This window comes from Ochotona princeps, chromosome 26 (genome assembly GCF_030435755.1).
Source record: "Ochotona princeps isolate mOchPri1 chromosome 26, mOchPri1.hap1, whole genome shotgun sequence".
In the NCBI taxonomy this organism is placed as follows: Eukaryota; Metazoa; Chordata; class Mammalia; order Lagomorpha; family Ochotonidae; genus Ochotona; species Ochotona princeps.
Window position 1 is genome coordinate 21,651,730 of NC_080857.1, and position 18,999 is coordinate 21,670,728.

Genomic DNA, 18,999 nt, shown 5'->3' on the forward strand with positions numbered 1-18,999 from the left:
TGGGCCCACTCCAGTTTGGGCAGCATGTTAATCTAACCCGGGGACGTGTCTCCGCAGAAGGCTCGTTCAGCCCCAGCAGTGCTACAGCAAGGCTGCCTAATACATAATAGATACAAATTCCATCCAAAAAATAAAAATAAAATAAAGGCTTGCAAATGTTGTCCCCCAACACCAACTCCTGCGCTGAAGTTACCCCACCACTGTGCTGTTGATACCTGACCACTTCTTAATTGGAAACTTAGACCCAAAACGGAAACTGCATCTTCACCCCAAAATGAGAACAAAATAAAACGAGCCACTTGAGGTTTATGGTGTACACTTTAGGTGACCACACATACAAAGAGGCAGGGGAGAGGAAATAGGGGTGTGAGAAGCAAAGCCGAGGGACAGAACACATTCATTCGGGCTGCTGTTTGCATGAGGGCTTAGTGGAACCGCAGAAAAGCTCTGATGGATTCGTGAGCACGTGCCTGGAGCACCAGACCCCGCCATGGCAGATCCAAGAACAGGCAGCTAGGGGAGGAGGCCATTCCTGTCATTCCAGTTTTAGAAGCTCCCTGTCAAAGATGAGAGTGGCATGAGGTGGGATGATGCCCGGGTGCCCGGTAGCACCGTAGGCATAGTCTGGGGAGATGGTCAGTTTGGCCCTGACTCACACTCATCCGGGCAGCCCCTTCTTCCCAGCCCCGCATCACCTCCTGCTTGCCTGGCATAAACTTAAAGGGCTTATTTCTGTCTCGGAAGCAATCGGATTTCTTTCCATCTTGAAGCATCCTGGTGTAGTGCACCACGCAGGTCTGGCCGCGCTTTGGAAAGGTGCGTCAGTCTCCGGGGGAGATGGTCTCCACCTACACTCCCATGGCGGCGGCGGCGGCGGCGGCGGACGATGGGCAGGCAGCGAGACAGTGTGCACGGAGCACGGACCTGGCAGCAGCACCGCCCATAGATGGCCTTTCAATGTCCTTCCATCTTTTAGGAAATTTCACATGTGTACTATAGATTCATTCATCTTTTCTCCATCGAATGATCCAGGTTTTTTTTTTTTTAAGATTTTATTATTATTATTGGAAAGCCGGATATACAGAGAGAAGGAGAGACAGAGAGGAAGATCTTCCATCTGATGTTTCACTCCCCAAGTGAGCCGCAACGGGCCGATGCGCGCCAATCTGATGCCGGGACCAGGAACCTCTTCCGGGTCTCCCACGCGGGTGCAGGGTCCCAATGCATTGGGCCGTCTTCGACTGCTTTCCCAGGCCACAAGCAGGGAGCTGGATGGGAAGTGGAGCTGCCGGGATTAGAACCGGCGCCCATATGGGATCCCGGGGCTTTCAAGGAGAGGACTTTTAGCCGCTAGGCCATGCCGCCGGGCCCCGAATGATCCAGTTTTGAACTATAGCAGCCACTTTTCTAGTAATAGTTCCTTCTAGTCCTTAACAGCTATACCTAGATGGAAGGTAACTACCATGTAGCTTGTAATTTTTTTTTAATATTTTGTGTTCTTGACCCCCAACATATACCTTTTGAGGTAGAGAGGGAAGAATCTGTAATTCATATTTTAGAGAAAAGGAAGTTGAGGATCAGAGGTAAACTGACTTGGTACAGTCCACATACCTTGTAGGTTATGGAGTTGAACTTGGAACCAGTTCTGATTTTGATTTACTCTGCAGTAACTAAAAGGGAAAGGGGTAATCTTTCGTTTGTGGTTAAAGTGGCGATTGTCCAGTTTAATTCTGTTTTCCTCGGAATCTAACATAGTCCCTGACACATAGTAAGTGACAGTTTATCTCTGTTGAGCAAATAAACTTCAGATAGAGCCCTGGTTGAAGTTGTCATGCCACTACTCTGCTGATTCCACTTTGTTACAGCAACACACTGAATTAGAAACGAGCTTAGTGTCTGGCTGACAGAAGTGCTTCAGATCAACCTAGAAACTCAAGTTAAATGGTTTGGTTCTTTTAAACAAATGATATTGGGCAATAAAAGTATTACCTGTTTGTGTGGCTGTGTGAAGTACATTTGTTCATAATAAATTGCAAGATTTCATCCACTTTGATTTTTTAAGACACTGTTCTATAGCTTTAATCAGTAGCAAAGTCCCTCATTGTGCCAACCACGCTTGACCTTCACACAGGCTTGAACTGTAGGTTCACTTAGGTATATACATTTCTCTTTTGTGAAAAATTTCAGATGAACCACATAGGTTGGAAATAATGAAAAAATAGGTATGCCACAAACGTGTAAGAAATGAATAGGAAAATATACCTACTACCATAAAATTTTATATGCATCTATTACAAGGAGAATTTATTGAAATTCTACACAAACATGACCCCAAATGCTGTCCAGAGAAAATCTAAACACACATTAAGAAGTAGTATTAACAAAAGCAAACAAACAAAAAATTGTTCCCTCTTGTTTATTATTTCAGGAAATAAAAAGTTATACACAGATTTGTGATAGCATGGTGGGAGTTGGCACTCCTAGTCCCCAAATTATTCAGTAGTCATCTGTGTTGCCCTCAGCTGCTTAGCAGTTGGCTTCTGTTTCAAAGGTTGCCAGACAGCCACTATTGAGTGAGTTTCCAACTATAGCGAGAATGCTGTTTCATTGAAAAGATTGTCTCTAAATTGTTCCAGTGTTGCCAATTCAATTTGAAGTCATTTCAGAGTCTTCCGTAATCTGGCCCCATCTTATTTTCCATCTTATCTAATTATCATCCCTTCCCTCAATATCCCCCATTTTCTGTGATAAGAGACAAAATTGTTCAGTAACTTAATCCTCATATTTGGAGCTGGCACTGTGGTGTAATAGGCCAAGCCTCTACTTGAGGCACCAATGTCCCATGTGGGTGGCCAGTTCATGTCCCAGCTGCTCCACCTCTGATCCCGCTCCTTGCTTATGGCCTAGGAATTCAACAGAGGACAGCTCAAGTTCTTGGACCTCTGAACCCACATGGGAGACCTCAAAGAAGCTGCTAGCTCCTGGCAGTGGTCAGCCCAGCTCTGACCATTTGGGGAGTGAGCCAGGAAGTTATAGATCTCTATCCTCTCTATGACTCCTCCTTTCAAATAGAAACAGAATAGAAAATTTTTTTAAACAGAAAGCTCTTGTGTTTTCATACCCTGCCATTCAAGGAAGTGAAAACAGTCATCTTCCAGAGTTCTGTCTATGTATTTCACAGAGCTGTGTGCTGACTCTCCCACTAAAGTCCTCACTGCTCAGCCGGGACTGAGTCTTGCTAAATCCAGACGCTAAGCCACCACCTACTGCCTCTTGGGGTTTTCACTGGCAAGGAAGTGGAGTTAGGACTTGGAATGGAATGTTGAACTCGGTGACTTTGATGGGGGACATGAATGCCTTTACCAGTACACCAAATACATGTCCCTGTGCATTGTTGTTTCTGTTTTGTATCTTAAATGCTTTTTACCCTCTAGCTGCAGAGACCCATGTACCAGGTATGATATTTTCATTAGGTGTTTCCTGTTATTTTATTTTGGCCACGTTCTTCATTAAATCACAGGGTTTTTTGTTGTGTTTTTTTCCTTGAGGAGAGGGGATGTTACTGTTTGTAAGCAACAGGATGAGAGAGAAAGAACTCGAGCATCTGCCAATTCACTCCACATTTGCTAGTGCTTATGTTAACACTCTGATACTCACTTGTGGGTTTTCATTCCTTTAGTGGGAAGAACTTTTTAAAAGCCCACATTTCTCTTTAAGCAGTGGTTTTCTAGTGAAACTAGTAGTAGCCTCCTGTCTAATTCCTTCCTGTTGTATTACCAAAATGTTGCTTTTCAGTTTTTCAAAACAGTTTCTCTTCACTTTGCACCATGGTCTAGCAACGTTACTAGTAGCAGACATAAAGAAAGCTCTACGGAAGTTCTTTTTTTAAGGCATGAGTGAACTTTGTTTATAATAGCAATTTGTGTAGGGTGAATTCCTTTCCACAACCAATTGGGTAGTCTATACAGATAGTGCTGTGGAAGTCAATTCCTCTTTCCATTTTATTTCATATATTTTATTTATTCTGTTACAGAAAGATGATATGAAATTAATCTGTTAAGAGATTTTTATTTTATTTATTTTTTATGTATTTAAAAGAGAGCTGCATTTCCTGTTCACTGTCAAATGCCCACAATGGCCAGTAGGGGCTAGGCCAGGCTGAAGCTTGGAGCCGGGAGCTCAGTCAGGGTCACCCATCTGATTGGCAGGGCCCTACGTACTTGAGCCATCACCTGTTGCTTCCCTGGGTGCACCTTAACAGGAGACTGGAATAGGGAGCAGGCGCTGATAGAGGATGTAGGAGTCTCAAGTGGTGTCTTAACTGCTAGGCCAAATACCCATTCCAATAGTTTTCAAGTGTACAGAACAGTGTTACTGTCTGCAGACACGGTGTTTTTACAGGAAACTTCTAGAACTTACATGTCTTGCATAACTAAAATATAGTACTCAATTAAAATAGAGTTACAGAAACAAGGAGAAGGTGGATGATAGTTTTAAAGTGAGTAAAACTTTGCAATCACTAACTAACCATGTGGTTATTTGCAACTGAACTAAAAAAGCAGGCACTTAATTATACCATGAGGTTTCCTGCTAATATACACCACTGCTACCCTTTCTCAAAGAGGGAAAAAAAGGAATGAAACTCCTAAGACTACTTCTTTGAAAACACTACCATCACAAACTTTCCAGAAGCTTAGGATAAGAAAAGCACAGAGGGCAAGGTCTAACTACAGAGGGTGTCGTTATTCTACTAAATAAGATGTAATTGGAAAAACATAGCATTTCCTCACAAAGACAAATGGTCATGTCAGCTATCAAGAGGGTCAGGAATGGTGTCTTCAGAATGCCATCAATGAAGTCAGAAGCAAATGTGAGTGGAGGCATTTGCAAGAATCACTGTTACTCTTTAACTGACTCCTAATGTAAGTCTTCATGTATCTAATGAATCCTACTGATCACTGTGTTTTTATTGTTCTGCTTGATTTGAGTTGGCATTTCCTGATACTCCTGCCCTCTTTTACTGATGTTAACTGCTTACCCTACCTGTGTCCGTTTGGTAGCTCCATCACATCTGACTTAGCTGTCTTCCCTGTCCATTAGCCTTTCCTCCCTGTTAGGATTTCTCTCTCTCTCTCTTTTTTTTTCCTCCTCTTTTTAATTCCTTTCTTCTTTACCCCCATCTCCCTCACTCCTCCATGATTTTCTCAGGGCTGGGCTTCAACATCGTCGGCGGGACAGATCAACAGTATGTCTCCAATGACAGTGGGATCTACGTCAGCCGCATCAAAGAGAATGGGGCTGCAGCCCTGGATGGGCGGCTCCAGGAGGGTGATAAGATCCTTTCGGTGAGAACTGGCTTCGGCCTCCTTCACTGTTTCTTTGCCCTTCAGACTATAAATCCTACCCTTGCCCCTTCCTTGGGAAAAATCCTGCCTGCTGATTCTTTGATTTAGAAATAACACTAATTGTGTAGTTGCATGAAAGAAATTTTGATCAGTTGTTGTTTCCAACCCTACCATTGGGCATGAATGATAGATATTATCCTCACTTGACTGAAAAGGCAAGAAACCATGATGGGAATGAATTATTTCAGATTTAGACCCTTTTTTCCCCATTATGGAGGTGAAACATTTGAAATGCAATTTGATTTGAGGTCTGTCTGCTGCTCGCATTTCATCTGGTTAATGTTTGTACCAAGACATTTGATACATGAAAATCATTGATTATATTATTCTCTGGAATTTCCATAAGGGCAGGAACTGGATCTTTTAAAAGTCTTTTATTCTCTAGGGCAGTGCTTAATGAGCAAATTAGATTCAGACAAACCTAGGAAAATTAACTGATAGGCCCGCAAAGTTATGTTCTTAAAATAAGTTACAATAAGTTACAATAAGTCTGGAGTAAATCAAAATATAAGCAAAATAAGAACTTTTAAAACTATTAAAAGGCAACTTATAACTATCCCATTTCTTTCATTTCTATTACTTATGATTGGCTATAGTATCACTATGATATTGTCAGTTGCAAGGGGTGAGGATTAGCTAAAGATTTTATATTTTGTTATTGTTAACCTTCAGGACTTGCTGAAGTTGGATAGCTTGAATGGCAACAGTACAGATGATTGGTATAAAGATCAAGTGTTGGAGGGGTGATGTATTATCTATTCTGGGAGTTAGAGCTGACTTCAAAAGGCAAGACAAACAGAAGGAAATTTGAACTAGCGTGAGGGGTTCTCGTGACAATAGCTCTGTCTTCTCTAGAGGAACTGTGGTCAGAAAAGGAGAAAATTATTCCCTTTTTTTTTTTTAAGATTTATTTATTTTATTGGAAAGGCAGATGTACAGAGAGAAGGAGAGACAGAGAGGAAGATCTTCCATCCGATGATTCACTCCCCAAGTGGCTGCAATGGCTGGAGCTGAGCCAATCTGAAGCCAGGAGCCAGGAACTTCTTTCCGGGTCTCCCATGCGGGTGCAGGGTCCCAAAGCCTTGGGCCGTCCTCGACTGCTTTCCCAGCCCACAACAGGGAGCTGGATGGGAAGTGGAGCAGCCGGGATTAGAACCGGCACCCATATGGGATCCCGAGGTGTTCAACGCGAGGACCTTAACCATTACGCTATCGCACTGGGCCCATCTTTTATTTTTCTTATGAATTGAATAGAATGGGAAGGCTAGATTGGATAAAGGTAAAATAGGTAAATAACCTACATACTGAAAGAAGTCCTGATTGATAGAATTAAGTAGTAGTCGCAGTACCTCCCTCAGATAGCTATAATCCATTTAAATATTCCTAGGACAGTTTTATTTTGATTTGTTTCTCATGCAGTTTAGTTAGATCTCCTGGTCATCTTAGTTGCCAGCTTACTAGACACCCTGCCACCCAGGCCATGTGGAAGAGTATATGAAGGCAGAGATACGTAGGAAAGCACAGAGGGAACTTCTACCTTTTCCTCCTCTGGTGTCTCAGTGTTTGAGAGATCCCGCCCAGGAGCATGATTCTGAGTACCTTCTCTAGGAAAGACAGAAAATTGGAAAAGGTAGCTGATAGGGCTACCTAAGTTTACTTAAAACTCTTTCTTAACAGTGGGTCCTAGCTGAGTATAAACAGTGCAAACAGAACAAGGGGCATTTTCGGAACTTCTTACTGACTGCTTTACCTTCCTTAAGTCTGCTACACTTCTCCCAGATACTACTGATCATTCATCTGTGAAATGAAGACAGTGGCAGTCCAGCTTTCATCTCAAAAGGGTGTTTTAAAGTTTAGAGTTAGATTATTTACCACAGTTCCTAAGAGAAAGGCAACTTGGCCCTGGTACAGTAAGGAAAGAGAGAATCCGTTGTTAAAGGTATAACATATAGTTAAGATCTATGCATTTTAATATTTTTGCATATAATCACAGTATATTTAGATCATTGTAAGAGTCTTCTTGGTTGAAAAAAAGATTTAAATAGTATCGGAGTTAAGAGAGCCATATTGTTTGAAAATCTTTGAAGGTAGGTTCTTGCAAAATGAGAATAGTAAGAAATTTTTTTTTTTAAAGATTTTATTATTATTGGAAAGCTGGAAATACAGAGAGAAGGAGAGACAGAGAGGAAGATCTTCCATCTGATGTTTCACTCCCCAAGTGAGCCGCAACGGGCCGGTGCGCGCCTATCCAATGCCGGGAACCTGGAACCTCTTCCGGGTCTCCCACGCGGGCGCAGGGTCCCAAAGCTTTGGGCCATCCTCAACTGCTTTCCCAGGCCACAAGCAGGGAGCTGGATGGGAAGTGGAGCTGCCGGGATTAGAACCAGCGTCCATATGGGATCCCGGGGCTTTCAAGGCGAGGACTTTTAGCCGCTAGGCCACGCCGCGGGGCCCAGTAAGAAATGTTTTAAGCACTCAAACCAAGATAGTAAAATGCTAAGAATTTTCCATTTGTTTTTCTTAATAGTATAGTGACCTCATATGGTTAGTATGGTTATTGTATTCATTTTGTAGCTAGGGAAATTGAGCCTCGCGGAAGCCAAGCAGCATGCATTAGGTCACACAATTTTTACGTGATAGGGGCTAAAACTTTGATATATTTGCACTTGGAGCCCCTTCCTTTAACCAGTATATCATACTGCCCCCTAAAAGGTAAATGAGGAGCTAGAATTATTCTAAAAAGAACATGGACTGGCAAACTGGCAACTTTACAGTAGATTATATGCGTGGTTTTATATAAAAGCTGTAATTAGTTTTTATGTAAAAATGTAAAGAGAAGAAAGCAGGATATAAATAATACTGTGAAATAATTTATTAAATATGGACTGAAATAAGGAGCATTATGTGAGTGGTTGCCTCACACAGAAATTTTTGGAAGACTTGTCAAGTGTTGGAAACTTGGCGTGTCATGAAAAATGATTTTGGGAGGTGGTGTTAGATGGCAGAAGATGAATGTCAAGGCTGAAGGGCACACATTGTAACAGAGAGGTCAGGCTGCCTCCTGCATTGTTGGAGTCTCAGATGAGCACTGGTTGAATCCGGCTGCTTCGCTTCCAGTCCTGCTGCCTGCTAATGCACCGGGACGGCAGCGAAAGACAGCCCAAGTACTTGGGTCCCTACCATCTGCATGGGAGAACTGGATGGAGTTTCAGGCACTTGGCTTCACCGTAGCCCAGCACAAGCTATTGTGACTATTTGGTGAGTGAACCAGCACATGGAAGATCTGTCTGTCTCATCTTCTCTCTGTAACTCTGCCCATCATGTAAATAAATAAATACTTTTGCTTTAAGTCAGTGAAGAAAAAGCTAGTGTCTGAAAGCCTCAGTTTCGAACCAGCTCTCTGATATAATGTGTAAAGCCACCTCCTGCAGTGCCAGCATCCCATATGGCCGCCAGTTCGATGCACGGATACTCCACTTCATACCCAGCTCCCGTGTCTGGGAAAGCAGCAGAAGATGGCCCAAGTAAAAAGTGGAGTATCTGCAAGTGAAAAAGAAACAAATCCTGTCTGTTGTATTAGGCCTGTTTGCTCCAAAATTAGTCGTTACAGATTCTGTTCCTTAGGAAATGTTATTAAACAACCAATGTTTTCTCATCCACAGCATATCTATTTTTTAAATGAACCTGTCAGACTATAAACAGTAAACGGCCCCATGTATTTAGCTCATTTCCTTTTCATGTATTCGTTTTTTGACTTTGAAGTCCGTATAAAATTATGTTTAATTATTTAGTAGCCTATATTCATACTGAAGTGGACTTTTTCTCCTCACATGAGCTATTTCTCTTTATTGTAAAATATATCTTTTTTTTTCAAGTAATTTTTTGCTAGATAATCTATAAATGTGTCTCTTCCTTATCGCTTCTGTTAGTTGCCATCTAAGGTAACAAACAGAAGTATCAATCTGTAAATTTTCTGTGAGTCATTATCAGTGACCATTTCAGTCTTCCCATTCTCTTTAAATAATGCCCATGTATTATCTTGATTTTTACATTATAAAATTAAATAACTAATACAGTTTCCTTTTTCTCATAGAAAGTGAAAATTTTTATCACTGGGTATCTTAAATTTCTGTAAGTTAATATTATTTTTAGTGAATGTTTACCAGCCTAGATACAATTATAAGAACACAAAGCTATTTCCCTGCTCCCTCTTTCCATTCTCCCCTTCCCCAACTCTCGTTTTTTGTGTTTAACCTTGAGATACTCTAGATGTGCAGCACAGTGGAAGGCGTGATACTTAATCAAATGGGAAGCTTAACAAGTAAAAGTAGAAAGACCTCAGTTAGTGGGAATATAGACAGTGGCTATAAATAATTGTAGAAAAATGACTTTAACCCATTTATAGTGCATTGCAAAGTAATCACAGTCACAGTTTTAGTAGGAGAACATTCTAGCCATTGGTTTGATAAAGGTGTGGAAGTTTTTACATAGCTATATTTCCAGTAATACTGAACATACAGACATTTCTTTAGCTTTTTTTTTATTGTGAACCACCTGGCAAAGGATTAATATTGCAAGTATACCAGCAACTTGTAAATAACACACAAATAAAAACAACCAAACCAGTTGAGAAATGGGCAAAGGACTTCAGTGCAAAGAGGAAGTACAAATGGCCAACAGATATATCAAAAATGCCATCAGGGAAATGCCAAAACCACCTATTCTTGCTGTGAAACCACACCAGCACCTGGGTAGTGGTAGATAGGATAGGTTGGAATGGAGGAAGATGTTGAGGAATGTAGATCGAGAAGACAAATCGGTGATCGAGTTATGATTATCCATAGCTGTTTTCATAGATAAGCAATAGGAAAGAAAATGCCCTATGAGAGAAATCTGCCTTTCAAATAAATAAGTCTTTTTATATATAACTGTTGACACTGCAGACTGTATTTTAAAACTGGTTTTGGGGCAGGGCAGTGGAGGGGCAATGAGCTTTTGGCATAGCAATTTAGACAACACTTACAATGCCCACTTCCCATTTCAGGATCCTTTGGTTTGAATCCCAGCTTCCTTGACAGGCAGAGGTGATGGCACAAGTGTTAGGCCCCTGCCACCCATGTAGATGACCCAGATTGAGTTCCAGCTCCTGGCTTCTGCGTGGCCCAACCCTGACTCTTGCAAGCATTTGGGGGAATGAACCAGCAAGTGCAAGCTCTCTTCCTCTGTCCCTCTGCCTTTCAACTAAATAGTAAATGAATACATTTTTTCCCCCAAAAAAGTCCATGGTTCATAAAAAAATGTAGTTAAAAGGTTAGCTTATTTTGATGCAGAATATTTTTTATATCCATGCATACTTTTGGCAACATCTTTCATAAACCTTTAGCTTGGACTTCAACATTTTTACACCAAAATTTCTCTTTTAACTTTGTTTTTCACAAACTTTTTTTGTAGTATCCCAATTATTATTGCCAGAATAAAGTGTTACAAATTATAAATTTTAGTCTAAAGGAATGATAATAGGAACTAAAGTCATCGTGTTTTGGTTTTATGGGAACTTATAAAGAAGCTTTTGATATATTGAAATAAAAAAGATTTAACAGAATATTCAGGAGTAGATGTCCAACAGAAATTGGCAAATAAAAGCTTTGTTTGTTTTTTAATATAAATTTAGAGATTATGATTGAGAATGTGAAAACCACTATGGGAGAGAAGAAAATGAAGCAGTGGCAAGTCAGGATCTTTTCCTTGCCTAAGAAGGAGGAAAAGGAAGAGGAATTAGGGAAATAGTTTAAACACTAAGAGAACTCAGTTATAAGCCAGATTAGCAGAAAATTACAAAAGAGGGGGGCAGAGTCTGAGAAAGGACTGCATACCGTTTGGTGACTGGACGTCACTGCTAAGCTTCACAGGTGTCTGTTCTTTCCACACACCTACGGAATGTACGATTACAAGGGAGTAAGGAGTGGATGGGTGCTGAGGAGGTGAAAGCGCATATGAACAGTTTTATAGAGAAAAAGGAGAGAAGATGGGAAGAGGGTAAAAGAGGTTCCAAAAAAATTTTGTGTTTTTTTTTCCTTAGAAGAGGATGGTTTTAAAGAATAATTAAGTAATCAAGCAAAAATTGAATTCTGTAAGGATGAATAGAAAGGATGTGATGAAGAACATCCATGGATACTTTATTCTTGATAAAGAAAGTTCCTGATTTGGAGAACGAAATGAACAGTGCACAGATACTCCAAAAACTAAGGGGAAAAGAAAGACATCAGAAGTAGCAATCTCAAAAAGTGAAACAGAGGAGTCTTGAAGGAAGAGGGAGTTGAGGTTTCAATTGGATGATGGGAAAAGATCTGAGCCGGCTGTTAATGGGGTTGTAGGGAGTTTCTTAGATGAATGGAGACCTTTTAAGGGTAAGCTGGAGTCAGCTTGAATCCATGGTAGAGAGTGTGATTGTATCTTTCTCCAGGAATAGCCGACTCACTGACGACAAAGAAAGTAGATGCAGTGTATTGCCCAGCACTGGAAAGATGGCAGAAAATCATGGGGACAAGGGACTCTAATGATTTACCAAGGGCTTTGTCGCAGTAACAACCAGAGCTCCTAGGTGGGTAAGAATGCACATGAAGTACAAAAAGATTAAAGCTTTGATGAGGATAAAAAGAGAATTTGATTGAGGTTTGGAAAGTGTGAAAAGAATAGGAATTGTAGTTGGATTGATTCTGTAGATAGAACATATTTAGTGGACTGAAGTGAAGTTCAAAACCATTTGAGAAGAAAGACCGTGTATTAGGTAAAAGATGTTGGTAGACTCATTTGGTAGACCAAGGATATCAGAAGGAGAGAAGAGTGGAGGGAAGCATATGAACTCATGGAAACGTTAGATTATGACAGGGAGAATAAGACTGGAAAAGCCAAAGGCATGAGTTTTAACTGCACTGATAACTGTTGAGTCTCTGTGAAAGAGTAGTGTAGACAGAACAGTGAAATGCCAGCACACTTTGGTCTTCCTCCATTATTTAGAAACCCTAGGCCCACCAGCTCTTACATTCACTGATTTCACTAAACTTCAATTTCTTCATCTTTAAAAACAAGATAAAAATAGTGTCAACCTCATAGGATTATTGTGAGAAATAAGATGATGTAGGTACAACGGATCCTACCAAAATTTTAGATATATCAGATGTTCTTGCTACTGTTCCTGTTGATGACAGCATTGACATGTGTGAAAGATATGCAGTCTTGCACCAGATGGCTGGTTGCATCCACGAGTGTGGCATAGGATCACTACCACCTCTGGGCAATGTCTGCTAATATCACAGAGTTTTACTATCCATGTCCCTTCATATGTCTCACCTCTATGTGATGATAGAAGTGACCTACGTTGAAATTTTTTAAGGATTTATATTATCACAGAACTATAGCTTTTAGTAAATGTGAGGAGGATAGAAATGTACATGTAATTATGGGAAATAATTCACAATTGGATAAGCACTAGGTGCCCACATTGGTGTGCATCACATTGGAGTAAATTGTGGGAAAATTTTGTGGTGGTTCATTTCTAGAATTGAAAATGGCAGTTAGGGGATTCAAAACACAAAGAATAAGATGGTAAGCTGGAAGATCATGTTAGCTATAGGGAAGATTAAAAACAACAACAGGTTAATGAGTCAAGGCATAGAAGCTAAGAGAAAGTAGAAACTGTTTTAACATAGAATGCCTCTGGCTAGCCCATGGAACCTCAGTTCTAGGAAAACATAGCTTTGAAAATGAAAAAGTCACTCTAGGTTCCAGGAACCCTGGTTTGTACTCCTAACTCTTAAAACATGCCTGATGGGAGTTAGTTTTTTAAATGTCTGACTGCGTGAAAAATGGTCTGTAGACTTACGGGGATTAACTAACCTTCTGTCTCTTACTATTCCCCCTTTCTGTATTTGACAGGTAAATGGCCATGACCTAAAGAACATCCTGCATCAGGATGCTGTTAACCTCTTCCGTAATGCAGGCTATGCCGTGTGCCTGAGAGTGCAGCACAGGGTAAGTGTCACTGGGAGCTGGAGACCTGGCGTCTGACCTTTGCACCATTCTTGTGATTAAACACCATGGGTGTCATCTTCAGGGGCACATGTATAGGTGTTCATTTTTCCCTTTTACTCCCTCTTTTTTGAAGAACTTAACACTACTGTACTTCTGCTTATCATTTTTAAAATATACTTATTTTTAGTTAAAAATCTTTTACATTTTTAATTTTATTTTTAATATTGTTTACATTGTTGAGAGGGATGCACGCCCATGTGAGTCCCCAATGAGGATGGGGAGGGTTGAGGCACAGAGGAAGGTGAGTGGAGAAATGTTTCAGTTCTTTCCTTTTTATTCTCCTGGTCTGCTGGGTGAGGAGAAGGGACTGCTCCTTGCTGCCAAACTACTTCAGCACCCAGAGATGGAGGACAGACATTTCATTATGCCTTAGAGACCCCCATGTGGAGAAGAATGTTCCGAGGGTATTACTTGAGTAGTTTTGATAGTTCTTGAGTAGGCTTTGGTTTCATTGCTCCAGCATTGAGAAGATCTTTCGAAGGTTGTTTGGCTGACAGTGTCCAACTGAGTGCATCCATAGATCCAGACACTTGCTGCAAAGCTTGGCCAGCAGAGTTATCCAATCTGTTCTACTTTCCATCCTCTAATGAAGCACTCAACATCCTCTGCTGGCCAGGATGTGCTGGCTGTCATGTCCCCCATGTGCATCTGGGCATGCCCTCTACTGTACAGACATCAGCAACTGAGGAAGTCTAGTCCCAATACATGCTCTCCAAAGTCAGACCACTTATACTGTGATTTTTCCTTAGACCAGGGTTTGAGTCCAATGATCTAGTTGGGGAGTCCCCGAAGAAACTTTGCCTGGGGCGACCTCAGACTTGAATCTTGTGTGCACCAGCCACTACAAGATCCAGTTTGGTTCATTTACCTGTACCACCCAGTGCATATACGAGTGAATACATCTGCCTAGTCAGTTCTGCCTCCAGCCCCATCTCTCAGGCTGATGGGTGCTGTGGCCCAGCGCAGCCAGCCCACCACAGGCCCATCACACACATCAGCGGGTGCCGCAGGAAGCTCCAATAATCTCTGTAAGGCCAGACCCCAGCCTGTTTTTGCATTGGCCAGCATGAGCTGCTGACTAGCCCAGTGCAATCCCACATTCAATCTGGCTTTTGTGAAAATCCACAGGTGCTACAACTTAGCTCAGCCTGATCTGCCCCCAGACCTGCCCCACACACATGCCTTGGGTGCCATCACTTTGCCTAGACTGGTCCGCCACTAGCCCTGGCTCTTGTGCTCACCTGCAGGAGTTTTGCCTAGCAAATAAGAGTGCCCACGGTTTCCCTACCAGGCTCGCTTCCAACCCCAGATCTAAAGTCCTTGCCTCACACACACCAGGGTCCTATATGGGTGCTGGTTCTAATCACAGAAGCCCTACTTCCCATCCAGCTCTCTTCTTGTGGCCTGGGAAAGCAGTCGAAGATGTCCCAAAGCCTTAGTACCCTGCGCCTGCATGGGAGACCTGGAAGAGGCTGTGGTCTCCTGGCTTTGGATCGACTCAGCTCTGGCTGTTGGGTAATTGGAGAGTGAATCAACAGACAAAGATCTTTGTCTCTGCTCTCTGTGTATCTGACTTTGCAATTAAGAAAACAAACAAGGGCCTGGTGGCATGGCCTAGCGGCTAAAGTCCTCGCCTTGAAAGCCCCGGGATCCCATATGGGCGCCGGTTCTAATCCCGGCAGCTCCACTTCCCATCCAGCTCCCTGCTTGTGGCCTGGGAAAGCAGTCGAGGACAGCTCAAAGCTTTGGGACCCTGCGCCCGCGTGGGAGACCCGGAAGAGGTTCCAGGTTCCCGGCATTGGATAGGCGCGTACCGGCCCGTTGCGGCTCACTTGGGGAGTGAAACATCGGATGGAAGATCTTCCTGTCTGTCTCTCCTTCTCTCTGTATATCCGGCTTTCCAATAACAATAAAATCTAAAAAAAAAAAAAAAAAAAAAAATGCATGTATTTGCCTCAAGGTAATGTATTAATGGGGGGAAAAACAGAAGCAGCTTCACCTTTTGATAGTGGAAAGATCATCTCTTGAAACATAGTAATAATTGCTAAAACTACCAATAATAGTGGTGGGATTTCTTTTTTAATGATTGATTGATTGATTTAGAAGGCACACTGACAGAAATCTACCATCCATTGGTTCACTCCCCAGGTGGCTTAATGAACTATACCACAACACAGACCTTTGATCTTCCCTGTCCCATCTGTAAATCCTTCTCTCAGCAGCTTAGTCACACTCTTGACCAAAGCTCCCGTGCTAACAGGGGAGCTCGTAAGTAAAACAACGTGGAATTCAGAACTCGATCAAGACTTCATCCATCTCTGCAGCCACATCTTATGTTTCGGTGTTTTAGAGTTGACTTCATAGGAGAGGAAGTCTGGATAGACACAGTTTCTCATGTGGTACTGAGGATCTTGAGTGTATTCACAGCACAGGTTCTGTGTACCTGTAACATTTTTCCTGCTCAAATTGGTACACTTTTTGCCTCATTCCGTGGCTAAGCGGAGGTTCAGATGCTGAAAAAGATTGAGATGAAATAGTGGGAAAATGTAAAAGGCAGGAATAAAGAAGGATATTTATGAAAATAGCCAGAGTAACAAGCAGAATCTGGATGTGATGGGTTACAGAATGTTTTGCCAGGTGACAGTGTTAACCATCAGCTGTTTCTGTCTGGGCTCTTCTCTATTTTTTAAAACATAGGAGAATTTATGCAATAGATAAGGTAAGTAATTATAGGCATGCACTTGAATATGATTAAAGTTAATTTTAATATATGTGCTGCCAAAGCAAGCACAAAGTTAATTTTAAAGGTATATAGGAGTGGCTTCCAATATTCATTTGTTAGGAAGCTTCTTTAAACAGCTATAAGCAAAACAGATTCTTTTGGTTAAGCAACTGGCTCTGCTGTAACAAGTATGTCTTCTTTTTCAGTATGCCAACTTAGGGCATCTTACCCAGAAATGAATGAAAGATCTAGAGATGGAATAGAGGGCAACATAATTCTAAGTCTTTTGCTAAAGTATAATGGCACAGTGATTATTGCCAGTTAGTCATTAAAAGTCTATTAGGGCTCAGCGCTATAGCCTAGAGGGTAAAGTCCTCACCTTACATGTGCCTCGGGATCCCATATGGGCACTGATTCATGTTCCGGCTGCTCCACTTCCCATTCAGCTCCCTGCTTGCGGCCTAGGAAGGCAGTCAAGGACAGCCCAAGGCCTTGGGACCCTATACCCGCATGGAAGACCCAGAAGACGTTCCTGGCTCCTGGCTTTGGATGAGCTTAGCTTCGGGAGTAAACCGAAGAACTAAAAGAACTAAATCTCTTTCTCTGTCTCTCTGTAAATTTGACTTTTCAATAAGAATACTTTTTTTAATTGGTATTAAGCCATCCTGGGAAAAAGTGATTGAAATAAAGAAAAATCAAGTTCCTTTTCACATAATAGAAAGTTATAGCTGTCAGTGTATAATTTCTTTTCTGTTTTTTTTAAGATTTATTTATAGTTTTTATTGGAAAGGCAGATTGACAAAGAGAAGGGGAAACAAAGATCTTCCATCTACTGGTTCACTCCTCAATTGACTGCAATGGCCAGAGCTGAACTAATCCAAAACCAGGAGTCAGGAGCTAGGAGCCACCACTAGGTTTCCCAAGAAGATGCAGGGTTTCAAGGACTTTGGACCATCCCCTGCTGCTTTCCCAGGCCACAAGCAGAGAGCTGGATTGGAAGTGGAGCAGCCAGGACTAGAACCAGTGTCCTTATGGGATGCTGGCAGTTGCAGGTAGAGGATTAACCTGTTAAACTGGCCCTAATTTCTTTTCTTTATGTTAATTTTTATTTCTCTGTTCTATGTAGGTTTCACCTTGTCTAATGTTATAGACTAGGAAATGAAGAACAGGACCCTATGTAGGACAGAGTGGGTACCTTTGAGAATTGAAAACATTTCCAAGTGAACGTATCACACCTACATTGACATTGCTTGGATCTTGTTGCATTCTGATGCCAGATAATCTTTCCTAGCCCTCCTCCTTGTAATATCCACATCCCCCATATGATCAGTAGCTTTCATCTCCTGTCTTCCTTTTCCTGGTACGACGTACACGTAGTGAGAAGGAAGCAGTACTGAGTGAGGCTACCTGACTTGCGCTGAGGAGCCCTTTTAGGTCGGTAGTGCAGCAGAGTGAAACGCCACCACCCCTTCAGACGTTTTTTCCAGAAGAATGTATAAAACTGATGCAGCAGGACAAAAATTGACCTTGTGCTGAGCGGTGCTTTGGGCTTAGAGCTTTGGGTGTCCAGAGTCAAGGTGGACATTTACTTGTGGGAAACAGATGAATCACTGGAGTTAATCGTTTTCTTTCTCTTCCAGTTACCGGCGCAGAACGGACCTCTTGGACACCGAGGTGAAAGGGAACCAAGCGGCATTCCCATGGCTGTGGTGCTGGCACCATTGTTTGCCCTCACTGTGGTCGCAGCCTGGGCGTTCATGAGATACCGGCAACGACTGTGAAAAAGCTTGTTCCTTCCGGTGCTCCCGTTGAAGATGCACTTCTCTAGCCCTTCTCCCCGTCCTCCCTTCTGTCCCTGCTCTACATAGTCAACACTAAAGTGACCAGAGCCCATTCACAACCTTGCTGTTGCCAGTCTTCAGATTTTTGAGTTTTAATGGCAGAGTAAAAGTAGTGTTTGAAGGAAAGTTGAAGGAAAGATTGCTTAAAACAGAAGAAGAGTGACCTACTTTACTAGACCTGCTAGAATTCTCAGCTGCCACCCAAAGAGGGAAGGTCCTGTCTTCCTGGATGATAACTTTTTTCTAAGCTGGCATGCCTTGACTGCCAGTTGTATGAAATGATAGGAAGGAAGGAAGGAATTTTCTTCATAATGATCTTCCTTGGGAAGTTTTTGTGGCCTTTAATTCTAACTGTGTAAGTGGGTGCCTACATCAAACAAAGGAGACTGAAAAGAGCATTTTTATTATTTTTTTTACAAAGCAAATATATATTATAAAGTACATATACATACGTGTATTTGATAGTGTAATTGTGATGCCTTATGGAGAACTGAGGAGGTGAGGCAGCTGCTCTGGTTTCAGTTTCTGATTTAAGGGATGTCCTTAGTTGAAATATTTAAAGAGATATCTGTAAGCATGAATAAAGGGAACCAGGGAGTGAGCCTTTAAATAATGCCCGCTCTAGGTCATTAAAATATAGGAACTCAAGCGATCAAAATTAGAAGAACAAGAGTCCTTCTAATAACTGTGGTGAAAGTGAAGTGCCATAATCCAAACTTTAAAAAGAAACAGAACTTTAAGGCATAAAGATAAACAGTGTACTAACCTCAGGGCTTCACTTTTGATGTTTGTGATACCTCACAGGGCTGGGAAAATATCAGCTGGAGTGCTTATGGTCAGGGCTGTGGCAACAGAGTCAAACCAACCCAGCAAGAAAACTGCAAGGACATAAGACAGTGCCTTCAAGAAGGGTCCCTGAAGTCTCTCAGGCTGCTCTCCA

The 18,999-nt window shown here is 41.9% G+C and overlaps 1 protein-coding gene and 1 pseudogene across 1 annotated transcript in view; one reads left to right on the plus strand and one right to left on the minus strand.

The window, feature by feature from the left end:
* Nucleotides 1-18,513, plus strand: part of SYNJ2BP (synaptojanin 2 binding protein) — a 33,077-nt gene extending 14,564 nt beyond the window's left edge. The window contains exons 3-5 of the mRNA XM_058655103.1: nucleotides 5,209-5,345; nucleotides 13,341-13,436; nucleotides 17,859-18,513. Of these exons, the coding sequence (XP_058511086.1) occupies nucleotides 5,209-5,345; nucleotides 13,341-13,436; nucleotides 17,859-17,999 (374 nt within the window). The 3' untranslated portion in view covers nucleotides 18,000-18,513. The remainder of the gene's footprint in view (nucleotides 1-5,208; nucleotides 5,346-13,340; nucleotides 13,437-17,858) is intronic.
* On the minus strand, nucleotides 287-884 carry LOC101516176 (peptidyl-prolyl cis-trans isomerase FKBP1A-like; annotated as a pseudogene).
* Nucleotides 18,514-18,999: the final 486 nt, after the last annotated feature.